Raw genomic sequence first — 15,940 nt, forward strand, 5'->3', positions numbered from 1 at the left:
GATGTTGAGATGTTTGAGGGCATCCAGAGGAGGCAACGATGCTGGAGAGGGGCTGGGAACACAAACCCTGTGAGGAACCCCTGAGGCTGCTGGGGGTGTTTAGCCTGGAGAAAAGGAGACTCAGGGGTGCCCTCGTCACTCTCTGCAGCTCCTGAAAGGTGCCTGTGCTCAGCTGGGGCTGGGCTCTTTCTCCAGGCAGCACTGACAGAACCTGAGGACATGGTCTCAAGCAGTGTCGAGGGAAATACAGGTTGGATATTAGGAAAAAGTTTTTCACAGAAAGGGTGATAAAGTTCTGGAATGGCTGCCCAGGGAGGTGGTGGAGTCACCATCCCTGGATGTCTTTAAAAACAGACTGGATGTGGCACTGGGTGCCAGGGTTTGGTTGAGGTGTTGGGGCTGGGTTGGACTTGATGATCTTGAAGGTCTCTTCCAACCCAGTGATTCTGTAAATTCTCTGAATTCTTATCTTTCCCTACAACCCCCTGAAAGGAAGGTATAGCCAAGTAGGGGTCGGTTTCTTTTCCCAGCACAGGACGAGAGGAACTGGACTTAATTTACACCAGGAGATGCTCAAGTAGGCCATTGGAAGATTTTTTTTCACAGAAAAGTTTGACTAACCATCGGAACGGGCTGCACGGGGAAGTGGAGTCACCATCACTGGAGTTGTGTAGGAACTGGATGTGGCACTTATTGGATGGAGGTGTTTGGTCAAAAAGTTCGACTCTATGATCTCAGAAGTATTTTTCAACCCTATTTATTCTGTGATATGCTACTAAAACTAGAAATTATGCGTACACAAATGTGTGTGTGTGTAGCAATTGTGTTCCCGTACCAAACAACGCTGAGGAGGGCAGCCCTATGCCAAAACCCTCAGCACGGCCCGTCTGGGCAGGATGCGGCAGCGCAGCCCCAGCCGGCCCTGCACACGCGCGGGGAGCTCCGGTGGAGGCCGGGGCAGGGAAGTTTCCCGTGGAGCACGGAAGTTTCCCGCAGAGCAGGGAAGTTTCCGTGGAACAGCCGCAGCCGGGAGCGCCGGGACAGGCGGGACAGCCGGCGCGGGGCGGGGCGGCGGGCGCGGCCGTGTGTCGGGAGCGCGCCCGGCGGGCGGCCGCCATCTTCTCTGCGCGGCCGGCGGGAGCGCTGCCTCTGCCCCCTCCTCCGCTCCCTCCTCCTCCTTCTCCCTCCTCCCACTACGCTCCTCCGTCGCCGCCGGTCAGGAACGGGGCGACCGGGATAGCGAAGGCCGCGGGAAAGGCGGGGGACGGTGGAGCAGCCCCGCGGGGGCGGGCGGGCCGCGGGGCGCCAGCCCGGGGGGTTCGTGCGGCCCCTCCGCTCGCCCTGCCGGCCGGCCGGGCCCCGCTCCCCATGGGATAAGCTGTAAACATGTTCAGCTTTGAAGGGGATTTCAAAACAAGGCCCAAGGTGTCCCTCGGAGGAGCGAGCAGGAAGGTAAGGAGCGGCGCCCGGCCGTGCCCGTGTGTGTGTCGGTTCTGTCGCCCCCCGCCCTGCTATCGGTGCTTTTACTGTCGGGCCTTCAGAAATGGGAGCAGCGATGACTAAGGTTTAATAGAGGGGAAGAACCCTCCCCTCCCCATGATGTGTTTATCTCTGATCTCCCTGCCTCACTGTTGTTATTATTTTTTTGTATAATCAGGCCACACCATCCCAGGCTTGTAGTGTAGTAAGAATTGTGGGAAGCGAGGAAATGTCTCCTTGGCTCGTCCCCCCCGCAGGCGAGCGATCGATCCCGGCTGCCGTGGCCGGTGGCACCTCCCCGGCTGTCGCTCTCCGGGTCTTGCAGGGGGAAAGGACTCGGAGCCCTCCTGTCATTTCCCTGCGGAGGGAATGCCTGGCGTGGAGCTGCCTCGCCGGGGGATGTGGGACACGCTCAGCCTCACACAACCCCGATTGCCGGGGGAGGTTCATCCACGTGAGCCGCGGCCGCCGCGTTGGTCTCTTGTCAAGTTTAGGTTCGGTCAATTTGTCGTGCGCAGGGTTAGTCGCAATTAATTGTCAGCTCCACCAGGCTGTTTGATTTCCTCGTGTTTATTGATGGGGAAAGAAGCAGAATGATTTATTCAGATCTTGCTCATTGCGCAGGGTCAGCAAATGTTTAGTCGAGCGCTGAAGGGCGCAGGACTTCGGAAGAGCGACGGAAAGGACAAAGTGTTTTTAGAAGTGGCCTGATCTGTAGGGGTCACTTTAATTCACTCTGAAAATACCGAGTCTCCCTGTTGTCATTGGAGATGGCTGTGTGGGAAGCCAATGAGTGTTTCCATTAGTATTTTTGAATTTTAATCGAGTAAAAAAAAAAAGTTTTTATCACTGTGCACTAGAAGCAAGTTTGATCCTTGGAAACCTTTATGGTTTGGCAGTACAGTGAGGAAATGAACAAAAATATTGCAATCTGTGATACTAAAATCACAGTGAAGTTTGCATTTTGGTGTATTGACTTTAATATTAAGAGATTGTATAGAGAACTGTACTTAGATTATGCAGATTTCCTCTGATTCATCTTCTGTTTATCTTAAGGCATGTCTGTTCATTAGGTCACGTAAACTGGCATTACATGAGTCAAAATGCCATAAATACTCCCCAGCTTAAGTAGGAGTTGGCAGAGCATGCCCTGGTCCTCAGCTGTACACTTCAGGTACTTTGCAACTTTTGACCCTGACTTGCTCATGGTGTTTCTTACTGAACGTGTTGCCTCCTACAGAAGTAAGGAACTGCCATAACATCTTCTTTTACACTTAGCAATTCATGAAAATGTATCAGAATTATGTCTATTTTAATTATATGGGACAAATTTATTAATGTTATGCAGGCATAATTTTCCAAGGGCAAATATTAGCATGTAAAGGACTGGAAACTGAAATTGATGCATTACCTTGACTGTGTGCAGCAGAGGTTGTGGTTCATGATGAGATTGATACTGACTGGTGCACAGATTTCATGATTCTACATGGGTTCACTGAAGTGCTTGTGCTGCATCAGTGCAAATCAGTTACATGCAGCTCTGGGCAGCGTGGTTACACACACATCCTAGAGTGTCCTTGAGAGAGCTGCTGGTTTGCAGAAGCTGGGTACAGTACTAAAGAAAGAATTTATTTAAACAGTAATAAAAATTACTTCTAAATGCAATTTAGCTGAACTTCTGTGAAAATGTACTGCAACAGAAATTGCTGTGGGAAGTGTCTGTGGGTACTATGTGATGCCTTAAGATTTTAGCTTTTGAATTTTTCAGATTCTATACTGCATTAGTGCATTAGCTCTAAACTCCATAAAAACTGTAGTTAACTGTCTTCACATTTTGGGTAGACAAAACAGTCTGTCTGGGTCTGTTATCCAAAGACATCCTACAGCCTCAGGCCCTGAAAAGTATAAACAAAAGTGATTGGGGGGGAGCAAACTGGGGGAATAGAACTTCATTACCTGAAGCTGTAATTGGAGGATTAACCCCTGATATATAAACAGACTAAAATGATATCTGTCTGAAAAACTCATGACCATTGTCCATTTTGGGTGTAGCCCCTTGGGGAGGCTTTATCTGCTCTTAATGTACCTGAAGGCCCTTCATTAAATATATCTGCTTTTATCTTTTAACTTAGTCTGGTCTCTGTTTCTAGATAAGCCTGCATTAGTCATCATGTGAGTTTCTCATTATTTCATATCATAAGCTCCTTGGGATCATGGTTCTCAAATGTATTGGCTTCATTTTTACAGAAAGCTGAATTGTGAATGATTTCCTTCCGGCTTTTGGTGCACATACTAAAAAAACTCATTTTTTTGACGAATGCCCTTGCCCTCCCAAATGGTGTATAACTTTAGAAGGGTCAGTGCTGTACCTCTGCCATGCTTTTGGCAGCTGGCTGCATGCTTAGTGCTGCCTGTTGTGATTCCTTTGGTGGAAGGAGGCATCATTCAGAAACACTGGGGCCATGCAGGCTGCTTACTGCTAAGAATAACTCTGTACCCAGTTTGGGGAAGTTTCCCAGAGTGGTTTCCCCACTGCAGAACAATGACAAAAACCTCCTGTTTGAGGAGCCAGTCAGTGCTAAAGGTGCCAGTGGGGCCTGATGTGAATACAGCTACACCTAAATAGTGATCAGCAACACTGTTAGAAGTGTGGTTTTGCTGATGAACTGCAGCTCAAACAGTGACTGTGCTGGTCACAGCTCCCATGTGCTGACACCTGTCTGGCACTGCCCTGTGTGTCTGTAGTGTTCCCTTGGGCCCCACAGGGCCAGACTTCAGTAAGTCCTATCATTAGGAGCACAATGATAGAAGTAAAGTTGGGGGCTTGCATAATTGTGGCAGTTAGGTATTGAATCTAGTGTGCCTTCTCATCACTAGCTTGTATGGAATTTCTGAATTACAAAACCAGAGAGCTTTGGGTCTGCTTTTGAGCTGTTTATATCTTATATCCATGTGTGTTATGGTCTGAATTGTGCATGCTCTTGGGAGGCACTTCAGTCCACCCATATCAAGCATCACTTGATTTTGTTCTAGTCACAGGCTGCAAATTAATGTTCTCAAAATTACTACCTCAGTGGCTGATCCTTTCAGAATGTTATTGTAGCTTTGTAATAATGCATTGTACAAAAGTGCAAAAATGTAGGTGGTATTGCCAGTGCTTAAACTTTTCCTTTTGTACCTACTTTTAAGAATCTGCTGATTCATCTGGACTGTTGACCCTGTTGTATGTGTTTGAGTGTGTAGATACAGGTTTTATTTACAATGTGATATTCTAATTTTAGAGGGCTTTATATATTTATTTTTATTTTTGGGGTAGTTTTATCATCACCTTTAAAACCACACACAGCTTTGTGTGTGTGGAAGATGCCAACAAGTCCTGATAAAGCTGTCTTTTCAAATGGTTCATCTGTAATACAATTTCTGGACAATTGTATTACGACAATACAACCCAGACTTTTCCTAGAAAAACATTAACAATCTGATGCTTGATTTAGGAGATTTGATGGTCTCTTAAGATGTCTGCTCAGACTAACTGGTCTGAGGGTTGCAGCACTAAGAGCCTCATAAAGCAAAGAACCTTTAAAACATGGTTCTTTGCTTTATGAGGCTCTTCAGAAGAAATTTTCAAATTTATTTTAATTGTACTGGCAAACCATATTTTTGTGCTTCTTAGGTAAAGTAGCCTCCAAAACTGAGTGCTGATATTGGAGTTGTGTCTTGAATCGCTCATGTGGGACAAATTTATTTTGTGCAGGGCAGTAATTGTGCCTGGGAGGCTGCAGAGCCTGTGGGTGTCAGGCAGGAAATGCAGAGCTGTGCATTGAGGGCTGCCTTGGGCTGCAGCTCAGCCTGGCCTCACCCAACCCCACTGGAGGGCACTGGAGCAGATGGTGCCTTCACCTGGCTGCTGCTCCATCCCTGTGTCTGCAGGGAACATATTTCTGCCAGGTGCAGTGTCACCTGCCCTTCTGGGGACAGCTGGCACTGAGTTTAGCATGAGTTGAACACAGCACAGAATTGGTTTAACCACGTCAGCCTGGCTTGGGACACTCAGGCCTAGTGTTACTTCAATGATTTCAGTAATATTAAGGAAAATTTGAGGTAGCAATGCTTTAGTGCATCCATGCAGGGCATCCCCAGGCCAGTGCTGGGAAGTCCAAGGGGCTCTGTAGTCCCACATTGTTTGATTAAGCTGTGAAATGTATGAGTGACACCTTGGAAGTCTAACAGGAAAACTGGGTAAAAGAATATTAAGTCAAATGTTCAGTATCACTGGAGCTATCTAAACCATGCTTTTACAAATCCCAAGACTGTTTATAATAAAATATTTTAAATTATAATGCATTATGAGAAGATTTAAGAAAACCCTCCTTTTTTAGAATTTGTAATACAGATGAGTTAGCAGGGTCACAAAAGTGAAAGTGAAAACAACTTCATTGAGTTTGGGTTTCTTTTTGACCTTTGGCTTTTTTTGTGGAAGACATAGAAGCTTACTAATGAACAAATACTGATGACTCCATCTGTACTTTAACAAGTCTTAGTGATTTCTTTTAATATGAACCTTTTACTAATCAGAGATATTCAATTTGCAAAGTTTAGATTTTAATTTAGTAGTTTCTGATTTGCTTTCTTAAATTAGTAGCATGACATTAAACATTAGATTATTGTTTCTATTCCCTCTGCTTTCAGCTGAAGTGCAGATGTAGAACTCCAGAAGCACCTTGTTTGCTCTTTGTTGTCCATATTCTACACATGGAATAACTTCTTGTGGAATTAAAATTTTACAAACAGTAGGCTGTAAAATTGCCAGTGCATGGAGAGATCTGCCCATGTTGGGATTGGCAGATGTCTGTAGGAGATAAGCATTGATGGGACACTTAAAAACCAGTTTTGTTTCTCTCTTACTGATGGATTGAGGAGAATAGTTAATACTTTCAAGAAGGAATAATTTCTATTTTATTATAACTTATTGACCCTACACCATGCCACAATGGAAGTGAAATGATGGTAAGGATTTATAGTAGGGGAATTGTAGATTAGAATTACAAATTGAGTGTTTATTTTTGAATGGAAAGAATTGCAGTGCTTTGCTCCCTGCAGACCTTTGTCCTGTCAGGCACATGGTGTAGCAGGTGCACACCTCACCCTGGGTCAGCTGGGATCTTGCAGTGTCACAGCCCAAGTCTTGAAATACTCTTGGATTTTCAGATCTGTGGTGTGAAAATATGAGGAGACTGCCATGTTGTAAAATAATGGCTGCCTGTTAGTAGGAAACTACACAGTTAATGCATCCTTGATTCTTAGGCTTTTTTCTCTCTGTAACATTTGAAATTCTCCTCATTTGAAAGCAAGCTATAAAAGATGGAGTTGTAGTTAGCTGACAGCAGTGATTGCACTGTTCTTTTCAGTTATGTGCTATTTTTTCAGATTCAAATCAAGAATTTCTGCTTTTCTAAATACATTTTCTCCCCTTGTTCCTGAGAAATGATGAGTCACAGAATGGTTTGGGTTGGAAGGGACCTTGAATATTATCCTTTTCCAACCCCCTTGCCTTGGGCAGGGCCACCTTCCACTAGAAATAGCTCACCTAGAGATCTGTGTGTAATGTAAATCTTAAAAATCATAACAGGGACAAACAGCATAAATGCAAAAGCAGCTTCTTGCATTTCAGTTGCCTCTGGAGCCTCCAATCAAATCCTGGCTCCCCCTTGTGTGGTTCTGTGGGTACCATGATGGAAGAGGTTCCAGACCCCCCTACATCCCGCAGTAAATGTCAGCTGGAATTCAGCTGAGGTGTTTTCTGTGGCAGTGACTCAGTGAGGCCAGGCTTTGCAGGGCCAGGTGCCTCTCCTGGGCATAGCTCACACTCCCTTCTTCTGCAGGATTGTCTGCTCTACATATAAACTTACCTGATTATTTACATCATTGTTAACAACAATCACGGACTGGTTAAAAGCAGATTTCAGGCTGCTGAACATACTCAGACATGTTCAATGGAATTTAAATTGTTGAGGTTCAGTTCAAGGCATTGTAAGCCTTTTAAAATGCAAATTTCTTTTACTGTTCAGACTAAAAAACCCACTTGGAGTTCATCTTGTCTAAAATAATGTCAGGAGATTGAAACATTGTTGAGAAGGTGGGGGATATTTCCCAGTGGCCACATTTATTCTGTAAAAATATATGTTAAAAATTTTTCCATTTATTGGCTGGAGTTACTGAATACTTGTGTTGAAAGGAATTTTATTCTATAAATTGCTTAGGTCACTTCATTTATTTTGGGAGTTGTTACTGATTTTTTGGTGGTTCAAGTTCAATTCGGCTGTAAAGTTGTGTTCCTCATTTTAAGGAAAGAAAAAAAGATTCAAGTTCCTGGATTTTGCAGATGAAAACCACACAAGTTGTTATAATTGTCCACAAAAAATTAAAAAAGGTCAAGTGTTTTTTTGTTTTTAAAAGAAAATTTCATAAAAAATCATGCCTTGTACTTTGTGTGACCTCTTGTAATGTGAAATAAGAAGCATTCTCAGCTATTAACCAAAATAAACCCTCTTAATTTATAAAGAAGCATCAAATATTTATTAATATTAAATTTTTGCTTCATTGTGTTGTTATTAATTAAAAAAAATATGTGTTTAGCTAGTACCTGAAAATAATTATTCAGTTTCATCTTTGCATCTGGGCATATTTAGGTTTTAAATTTATTTGCTATGAGATAGCCAGTAAATAGCTGTCCAAGAGTCTTCAATTTCAGATTTTAGGAGTCAACAAATATTAGAAGTGTTGAAGAGGATTTAATTATGTATACATTTTGTTTTTTATAAATCTGGATTTTGAGCCAAGTGTGCTGAAAGTTTATTACTCTCAAGACAAAGTGTTCAAACGCAGAAGGAAGAGAGTGATAGTTTCTATATTAGTGTACCTTGTTCAGCCTTTGGCTAGGATGTGTGAACTTCTGCAACTAGAAAGTGTATTTCAGCAAAACAGGGATAAGAAAACAACTTTAATTCAACTTTCTTTTTGTATGATGGGTTGAGCTGCTGGTTTTGAAGCAGTGACATTGCCATTGTCCCACTGTCAGATGTGGCTGTTCCCAACTGCTGCCTTAGAGCACTTCTGCCACCAGGAGCTTGGCTGTGATGAACAGCACAGCACATGGATGTTATCCCATGGACAAATTAACATTTCAGGTGTTACTCAGCATTTCTGTGGTGGCAGTCACACGTTTTCCTGTCTGTGTACTGTCCTCCCTCTGCTTCTCTGTTTTCACCTCTTTCCTCTTTCTGTCTTACCCTCAGAGTCATTTCTGTACTGTTGCTCTGTGTTTTGCTGTCACGTACTTCTCTGCTTTCTTGTTTCTTTGTGCTGTGCCCCACAGGAAACTTCTCAAATGGGGTTTTTCACGGGGCTGAGCAGGAGGTTGGTTGTCTTTTCTCTGTTGGAGAAAGCATCAGGCAGGAAAGGGACAGCCAGATGTGTCCTACACTGTGTGAACACTCATGGATGGTGCATTCCATGTTCTGCACTTGGGAGGGCAAGCCCCGAAGGAAGAAGGGCTGATAAAAAGTCAGGACTGTGATTCAGGGAATGGCTTTCACTCCTTTTGAGTTAGGGGTGTGACAGAGTCAGGACAAGCTCAGGCTTTGTTCCTCCTACCTTGTCTGCCTGCCTACCTTGAAAGAAAGACTCAACACCAGACGTGTTCCTGTCTGGCAGGAGAAGGACAATGGCGTGAGCAGAACAGGGTCAGGGCAGGGGAGGGAGCAGGAGTGAGCCAGGTGTGATCTCTGGGGGTTCTGGGCTCTCTCCTGCAGTGAGGAGCTCTGGCAGAGCCAGGTGTGATCTCTGGGGGTTCTCCTGGAGTGAGGAGCTCTGGCAGCAGCCAGGTGTGATCTCTGGGGGTTCTGGGCTCTCTCCTGCACTGAGGAGCTCTGGCAGCAGCCAGGTGTGATCTCTGGGTGTTCTGGGCTCTGTCCTGCAGTGAGGAGCTCTGGCAGAGCCAGGTGTGATCTTTGGGTGTTCTGGGCTCTGTCCTGCAGTGAGGAGCTCTGGCAGAGCCAGGTGTGATCTTTGGGTGTTCTGGGCTCTGTCCTGCAGTGAGAGCTCTGGCAGAGCCAGGTGTGATCTTTGGGGGTTCCTGGGCCCTGTCCTGCACTGAGGAGCTCTGGCAGCAGCCAGGTGTGATCTCTGGGGGTTTCTGGGCTCTCTCCTGCACTGAGGAGCTCTGGCAGAGCCAGGTGTGATCTCTGGGGGTTCCTGGGCTCTCTCCTGCACTGAGGAGCTCTGGCAGAGCCAGGTGTGATCTCTGGGGGTTCTGGGCTCCCTCCTGCAGTGAGAGCTCTGGCAAAGCCAGGTGTGATCTCTGGGGGTTCTGGGCTCTCTCTTGCAGTGAGGAGCTCTGGCAGAGCCAGGTGTGATCTCTGGGGGTTCTGGGCTCTCTCCTGCAGTGAGGAGCTCTGGCAGCAGCCAGGTGCCCGAGCTGAGGCTGTCACTGGAGGCTCTGGGTGGAGGTGTCGCGCGGGTGTCGCTGCAGTTCGGAGCCAGCCACAGAGCAGCCGCTGCTGAGTTCAGCTCCTTTCACAGTGCTGGCTGTCAAGGGCCAATTCAGGGGGGATTTCAGAGGTGACTGCAGTGAACTCTCTTTAAGAAATGATTTTGCTGTTATGCCCTTTGTATTGGAAGAAGATTATTTCATGTTTCTTTTCATCTCTTTCCTACTGCAGGTTTGTTTTCTTTTGCACATGCATAGTTACTTTTTAATTTCTGAAGTGGCAGTGTATTCCAGCTTGATTTAATAACTCTTTAAGGGGATATATTTTTATTGAGTTTAATTTAAATGTGTTCTTTAGTCATAGTTATGATCTGTGTATATCTTGTGAACATGAGTAACAGTATTATTTTACCCATAATAATTTGTAAAGGTGGGATGTACTTATACCCGAGTATTTTATTGTGTATTTTATATTTATATCTTGAATATTGAGTATTTTATATTTATATCTTCTATTTTGTTTAATTTATACTCTAACAAATTGGCATTTTTCTTTACAAGTACACAAAGCAAGTATGTGGCTGACTAAAAACTTCTGTTAGTTTCAGAGTGGACTGAATTAGAGACTGATGGCTACAAAGAAACCCAGTTCTTCATCAATGAAAAGCTGGTGATACACTAAGGATACACTGTCCTTTTACATCTCCCTCCCTCGTCAAATGATTTAAAATGGATTGTTTCTGATTGTTTGTTCTCTGACCACTTATTTTCCTGTATTTACTAATAATTTGTACTGTCTGTCTTTGCTTGTGTTTTTTCATACCATTCTCTTCTCTATTCACACGTAGCAATTTGTTTTCCCTTTCCTGTATTTTGTTCTGCTTTTTCTTCCTGCTTTCTCTCTGAAGTGTAAGGAAAAATTACAAAACATTTTTTCTAAGCAGAAATGCACTTTACATGGTGCTGTCTGCAGCACAGTCATTTCTAAACTGGGATATTTCACCACCTTCTTTAATGCACCAGGTATCAGCTGTTGAAAAAGTCCTGAAACTTTAAGCCATTTGTTGGTTATTAATTTAGTACCTTGTTTTGTCTGTGTGTGCCTTTCTGTACTGCTTGAGTGTGGATACATCATCCCTATGTATGGATTTCCTTGAGTTTGTTTGTTCTGTGTTTAACACATGGAGCAAACCCTGTCTTTAGAGGGCAGTAGCTGTAGTTAGTGGTGTCTTTGGCCATAAATACTGTCTTTAGAGGAAAGATGGTTAACCTCCTTGTGGGCTTTTTTTGTTTTTCACTCTTGGTGGTCTGTAAGAGTATTTTCTATCCTAAAGAAACGCAGAGAATCATGAAAGAAACCCAGAGAATCATGACTTTGCTTCCTCTGTATCTTCAAAAAAGCGGTGCTGAAGAGTTTTGCTCTCATTTTTTGTTTCTGCTAGATAGACACTGAAACAATTCCAGGACAGTTGTTTTAGCTGCACTTAAATATTTTATAAACATTTGTTTGCCAACTTCAAATTGATTTTTCTGTATTAAAATACAGTACATTTTCAGCTTGAGTGTTTTTTAATTTCTTAACTTCTCTAGGCTAATATGGGCATACATAGGAGAACAAAGTTGTCATTTGTATCATAGTGTCAAAAAATGAAAATAGTTTTCTTAAATCTGCTGTGTGTTTTGGACTGGATTTGGGAAGGTGCTTGGGTGCTTTCATCTCCTGTTGCCTGCAGTGGGAATTGAATACTGTGCATCAAAATTGAATTATTTTGTATATTTCCTTGGAAATTACCCAGAACCATCCAGTAAGAGACTCTTGCAAATAAAGTTTTGTTTATATATTATAATCTGTGAGTACTTGTATAAAACTGTGGTTTAAAAGCTAATGCATGGTTTTGCTGTTGTAACAATACTGGGTTTTGAGGCCTCATGAGCACTTTAGTATTCTTGTCTTTTTCTCTGTTGGTGAGATCACTGTCCTGAAAGTTTTAATGCATAGCCTTAATTAGGGTGAAGAGTTCAAAATTTTTAAAGGAAAAATTCCTGCCATTTATGCTGTGTATCTCTTGACATCTTTTCTGGACAAGCTTTGAGAAAAGGAATAAGTAAATACAAGAGCTTTGGCATTTTTGTAAGTTGGACAAAAGCAAGGGGCTTTGGAGCAGGATGGGATTGCTCTGAACGTGCCACGGCTTGCTGCGTGCACCTGGGCCAGGGATTTATGTACCCTCCAGGCAAGGAAAACACTCACACTTTGGTATGGTCTGGTGGGACTGGGACCTTTTTGTGCTGCAGCTCTGCCATTTTTAAATGGCTGGCGTTTGCCAGGGTGGTTGGGATGCTGAGAGCACAAACATGGACAGGGATCAGTACAGTTTGCTGCTCTTTGCTGCTCCCTTTTCATAGGGACATGACTTCCCTCCATCACTGTTCTTCTGGGAGGGCTGCCTGCCATGTATTTGTGAGCTCAGAAAATGATTAACACCCACTTTGCTCTGTGTTTTATGTGCTATGCGTTTTGAGCAATCCCTGAAGTCTGCATTAAATATCCTGAACACAGCTGAAGTGTGTTTGAATGAAAATGCAGGGTTATCTTTCTTGGTGTCTTCCAGGAAGAAAAGGCTTCTCTCCTTCATCGAACTCAGGAAGAAAGGAGAAAACGAGAGGTAAAGTAGCCTGTAAGCGTTTGCTGCCTGCTGGAATTTCCTTTGGTGGTACATTTACAGTGCTAAATACTTCTGCTGCTGTCATACTTAGTTCAGGAATGTTTTCTTCCAATTTGCAAGTTCTGTATAGTCTTAAAGTATGCTATAATTGGCAAAAGAATTTAAGTGCTTTTAACTGTTCCTTAGAAGTGCTTTTCATCTCAAAAGATAAGCATGCACTGGGTTTAAAGGGAAATTTCCCTTTTATTTTGGTGTTTATTGGATCTAGTCTTTTTTGAGAAAAGATAAGGATTTGGCTAGTAAATTGGAAACTTTACCTTATTCTTAATCTATTACTATGGGTTGGTCTCAGCAAACTTTCTTTGGCTCCTGGTTCTGCTGTGGTTTCTTGGCTGACCTTTAGTACTTCACTTCCCCAGTGTGTACCTCACTTCTGTGAAGGTAAAATCAGAACAGTGGTTCTTGAATTCTTTGAAAAGAATTCAAGAAACCTCAAGTGCTTTGAAATCACCTGATAGTGAAGGACCAGTGAGAAGCTGAAGTGAGAGGCTTTAAGCAACCTTAATACTGGTTTATGATGGGAACTTACTGCTCTGGAAAATTCAGGCTGGAATAGTGCAAAGGAGGAATAGGCACTGAAATGAAGAACCCAAAATTTAGCAGAATGGAATTAGACTCAATATGTTAATTTTGTCATTTCCCCCCCCCACCCCTCCTATGTAAGTTGAAAAAAAAAAGTGTTAAATACCAATAAAATACATTAAGTACATTAAAAAATGTAACTATGCAGGTTTCATGCTCATAAAGAAAACAACTCTTTGGGCCTTAAAGGTGTGTTTGACCCATGCTAGATTAATCTCAAGTTCTGCAGTTTCTGTGGACAGTTACTGCTTTTTTTTTTTCTCTGCAACATGGATCTGTAGTTATGGACTAAGTTCAAGTATGAAAGTACCAGGATTTCATCCATTAGTTCAGAATTCCATATTATGGATCAGCTTTATGATCAATGAGTCTTTAGCAACACATGTAAAAATTCTTTGTGGTCCATAAACCCATTCAGTTGCTTGTCTCTGTCCTGTGCAGAGCTGATGCAGAGCCACCACTCATCCCAGTGCAGGTACACATGTGCACACAGTGATTTGCTGTGGCATGGAGCACATTTTCACTAAATGAATGGCTCCTCTGAGAATAAAATCAGCCATGGCTTTTTAAAACTGCCTGTAGCAGAATCTTAGCAGTGACCTCAGACTTAAAACCTGTGCAGTTGGGAGTCTCTAATTGACAATCGTGTGTTCTGAGATAAAACCAGTACCTAGAGAAGAGGAGAAATTATCTGTGTTTTAGTTGAGCCTTACATTATGGTTGTGAAGAGACACCACCTCTCTGAAACTCTCTCCTGATTGCACTTTCACTGTCAGTATTTTGGAGAGAGAAATACCCTTAGGCCTATCAAACTTTTGATTTTGGTCCATGATATAGAAGCAGTTAGTCTTCAAGAATTTGCGTATTCACATAAGTTACTTTAAGAACCAAGGTTTTCCAAGAAAAATAAAATAGGCCTTGAATAGTGATTTTGTCTGATGTTCTCTCTGGTCAGTTCAGGTCCTGCTTTTAACTTGGATGTGTCTTTATAGGACAATAAATTGGAAATCAAGGATTTGGGACTTGAAAGTTTATATGAACTTTCCAAAAGTATTTTGATGAAATTTATGAAAACATTTTGGTGTTTTGTTTTGTCTGGTGACCCTCAGAATTATAGGTTCAGTATAGTTTAAGGATTGATTAGTTTAAAATTCCCCTTTTTAAGCAGGCTTCTTGATCTTTGTACTTTTCCTTCAGCCACTGCTTTGTAGCTCTAGGTTCATGAGCAACTCTTTATTTCCCCTCTTTTATTCCCTAAGAAACCATATGGACATTGTTAGAAATATAATTACAGTAGCCACTTCCCATAGATATTTATTGTAATGGGATATGCCCAGGGTGTTGTCAGGGAACCCTCCAAGAGCTCTTTGCACAGCATCTCGAGCAAACTGGCTTTCAGTTCCTCAGAGCCTTTGTAAAAAGGTGATTTTTGCTACTCTTTCCACTTTCTGAGGATGATGTTATAAAAGGATTCACTACTTATGTCTGGTTTTGGAGAAGAGACTAAGAATTTTTATTAATTTTTTTATTTTGCTTCTGTGCCACAGTGAGCTTTAAGCCTCATTTTCCTTTTGATGGCAGTACTGTCTCCAAATAACTGATTTTTTATTGTTTTCCCCACATCTAAATTGTGCCAGCATCATAATGCTTTTATATTATTTGAGTGAAAACAAATAAGTGGATTGTCAGTGTTTGCTGCTCTATGCAGAAAGAAGAATGATGTAATTGAATTTGGTGAATCCTTCAGAATTTTTCAACAGTGTTAAGACTTTGTCTAATAAAATGCATTAACAATAAAGTGATGCAAAATAATAAAAAATTTATGTTGATCTCTGTAGTATTACATACTTACTGTATATTAAATACTCTTTTGCAATATTTAATGGTAAATTTTCATTTAAAAATGAAAAGCATTCTCACTGATTTATGTGTATTGGGTATGAGCATTAAAATTTATTTGACTAATGATTGCTGCTTAATTTTCATTAAAAAGCCATATTGAATACAAATATATTGGATGAAGTGGTAGAAATTAGAGTCAGTCCTGTGATACTGATTTCAGTTTTCTTGCTTTGTTTTACAGGAAGAAAGGCGGAGGCTGAAAAATGCAATAATAATCCAGTCATTTGTGAGAGGGTACAGAGGCAGAAAACATCAAGTCAGTACCTGATTATTTAATTAGAAAGATGCTGAATGGTTTTGCTGAAAATGAGATTTTCTTGTAATAAATAATTTATTGAAAAATTGTTTTGAGTATTTGAGAAATTGGAAGTTCTTTTTTTCCTCTCGGCATTTTCATTTCAAACTCAATATTTTAGTAAACAGATGTGTAGTCTGCAAAGCATGGATGTGACTGGACCTGGCTGGGATCCTGCAATGTTTTTTTAGCTGAAAAATTGGATAAAAAGCATTAAGTAGTAAGAACTTTCACACACCAGTGGAGCTTTTAGTTTTTTTTTCAGTGTGGTTAAGGTAGTAGTTTGAGTCAAAAAGGTGATTTAGGTTGCTGTTGGATAGATTCTCCTAAGAAAGAGTTTTGTTTAAATTCATTAATTGGAAGAAACTGGACTAAAATATTTGATGTGATAATGCTTGATAAGCAGCAGATTTGTTGCAACTGTGCTGAGTTCCAGAATGGAGTTATGGCTTCAGCTGTGATATCATG

General features: G+C 42.1%; 1 protein-coding gene across 1 annotated transcript in view; it reads left to right on the top strand.

Annotated features, from left to right (window-relative positions):
- Nucleotides 1-1,316: 1,316 nt before the first annotated feature.
- UBE3C (ubiquitin protein ligase E3C) overlaps nucleotides 1,317-15,940 on the top strand; it is a 72,220-nt gene continuing 57,596 nt past the window's right edge. Inside the window, exons 1-3 of the mRNA XM_063182622.1 lie at nucleotides 1,317-1,452; nucleotides 12,580-12,633; nucleotides 15,359-15,433. Coding sequence (XP_063038692.1) covers nucleotides 1,387-1,452; nucleotides 12,580-12,633; nucleotides 15,359-15,433 — 195 coding nt within the window. The 5' untranslated portion in view covers nucleotides 1,317-1,386. The remainder of the gene's footprint in view (nucleotides 1,453-12,579; nucleotides 12,634-15,358; nucleotides 15,434-15,940) is intronic.

This window comes from Melospiza melodia, chromosome 1 (assembly GCF_035770615.1).
Source record: "Melospiza melodia melodia isolate bMelMel2 chromosome 1, bMelMel2.pri, whole genome shotgun sequence".
Classification (NCBI taxonomy): Eukaryota; Metazoa; Chordata; class Aves; order Passeriformes; family Passerellidae; genus Melospiza; species Melospiza melodia.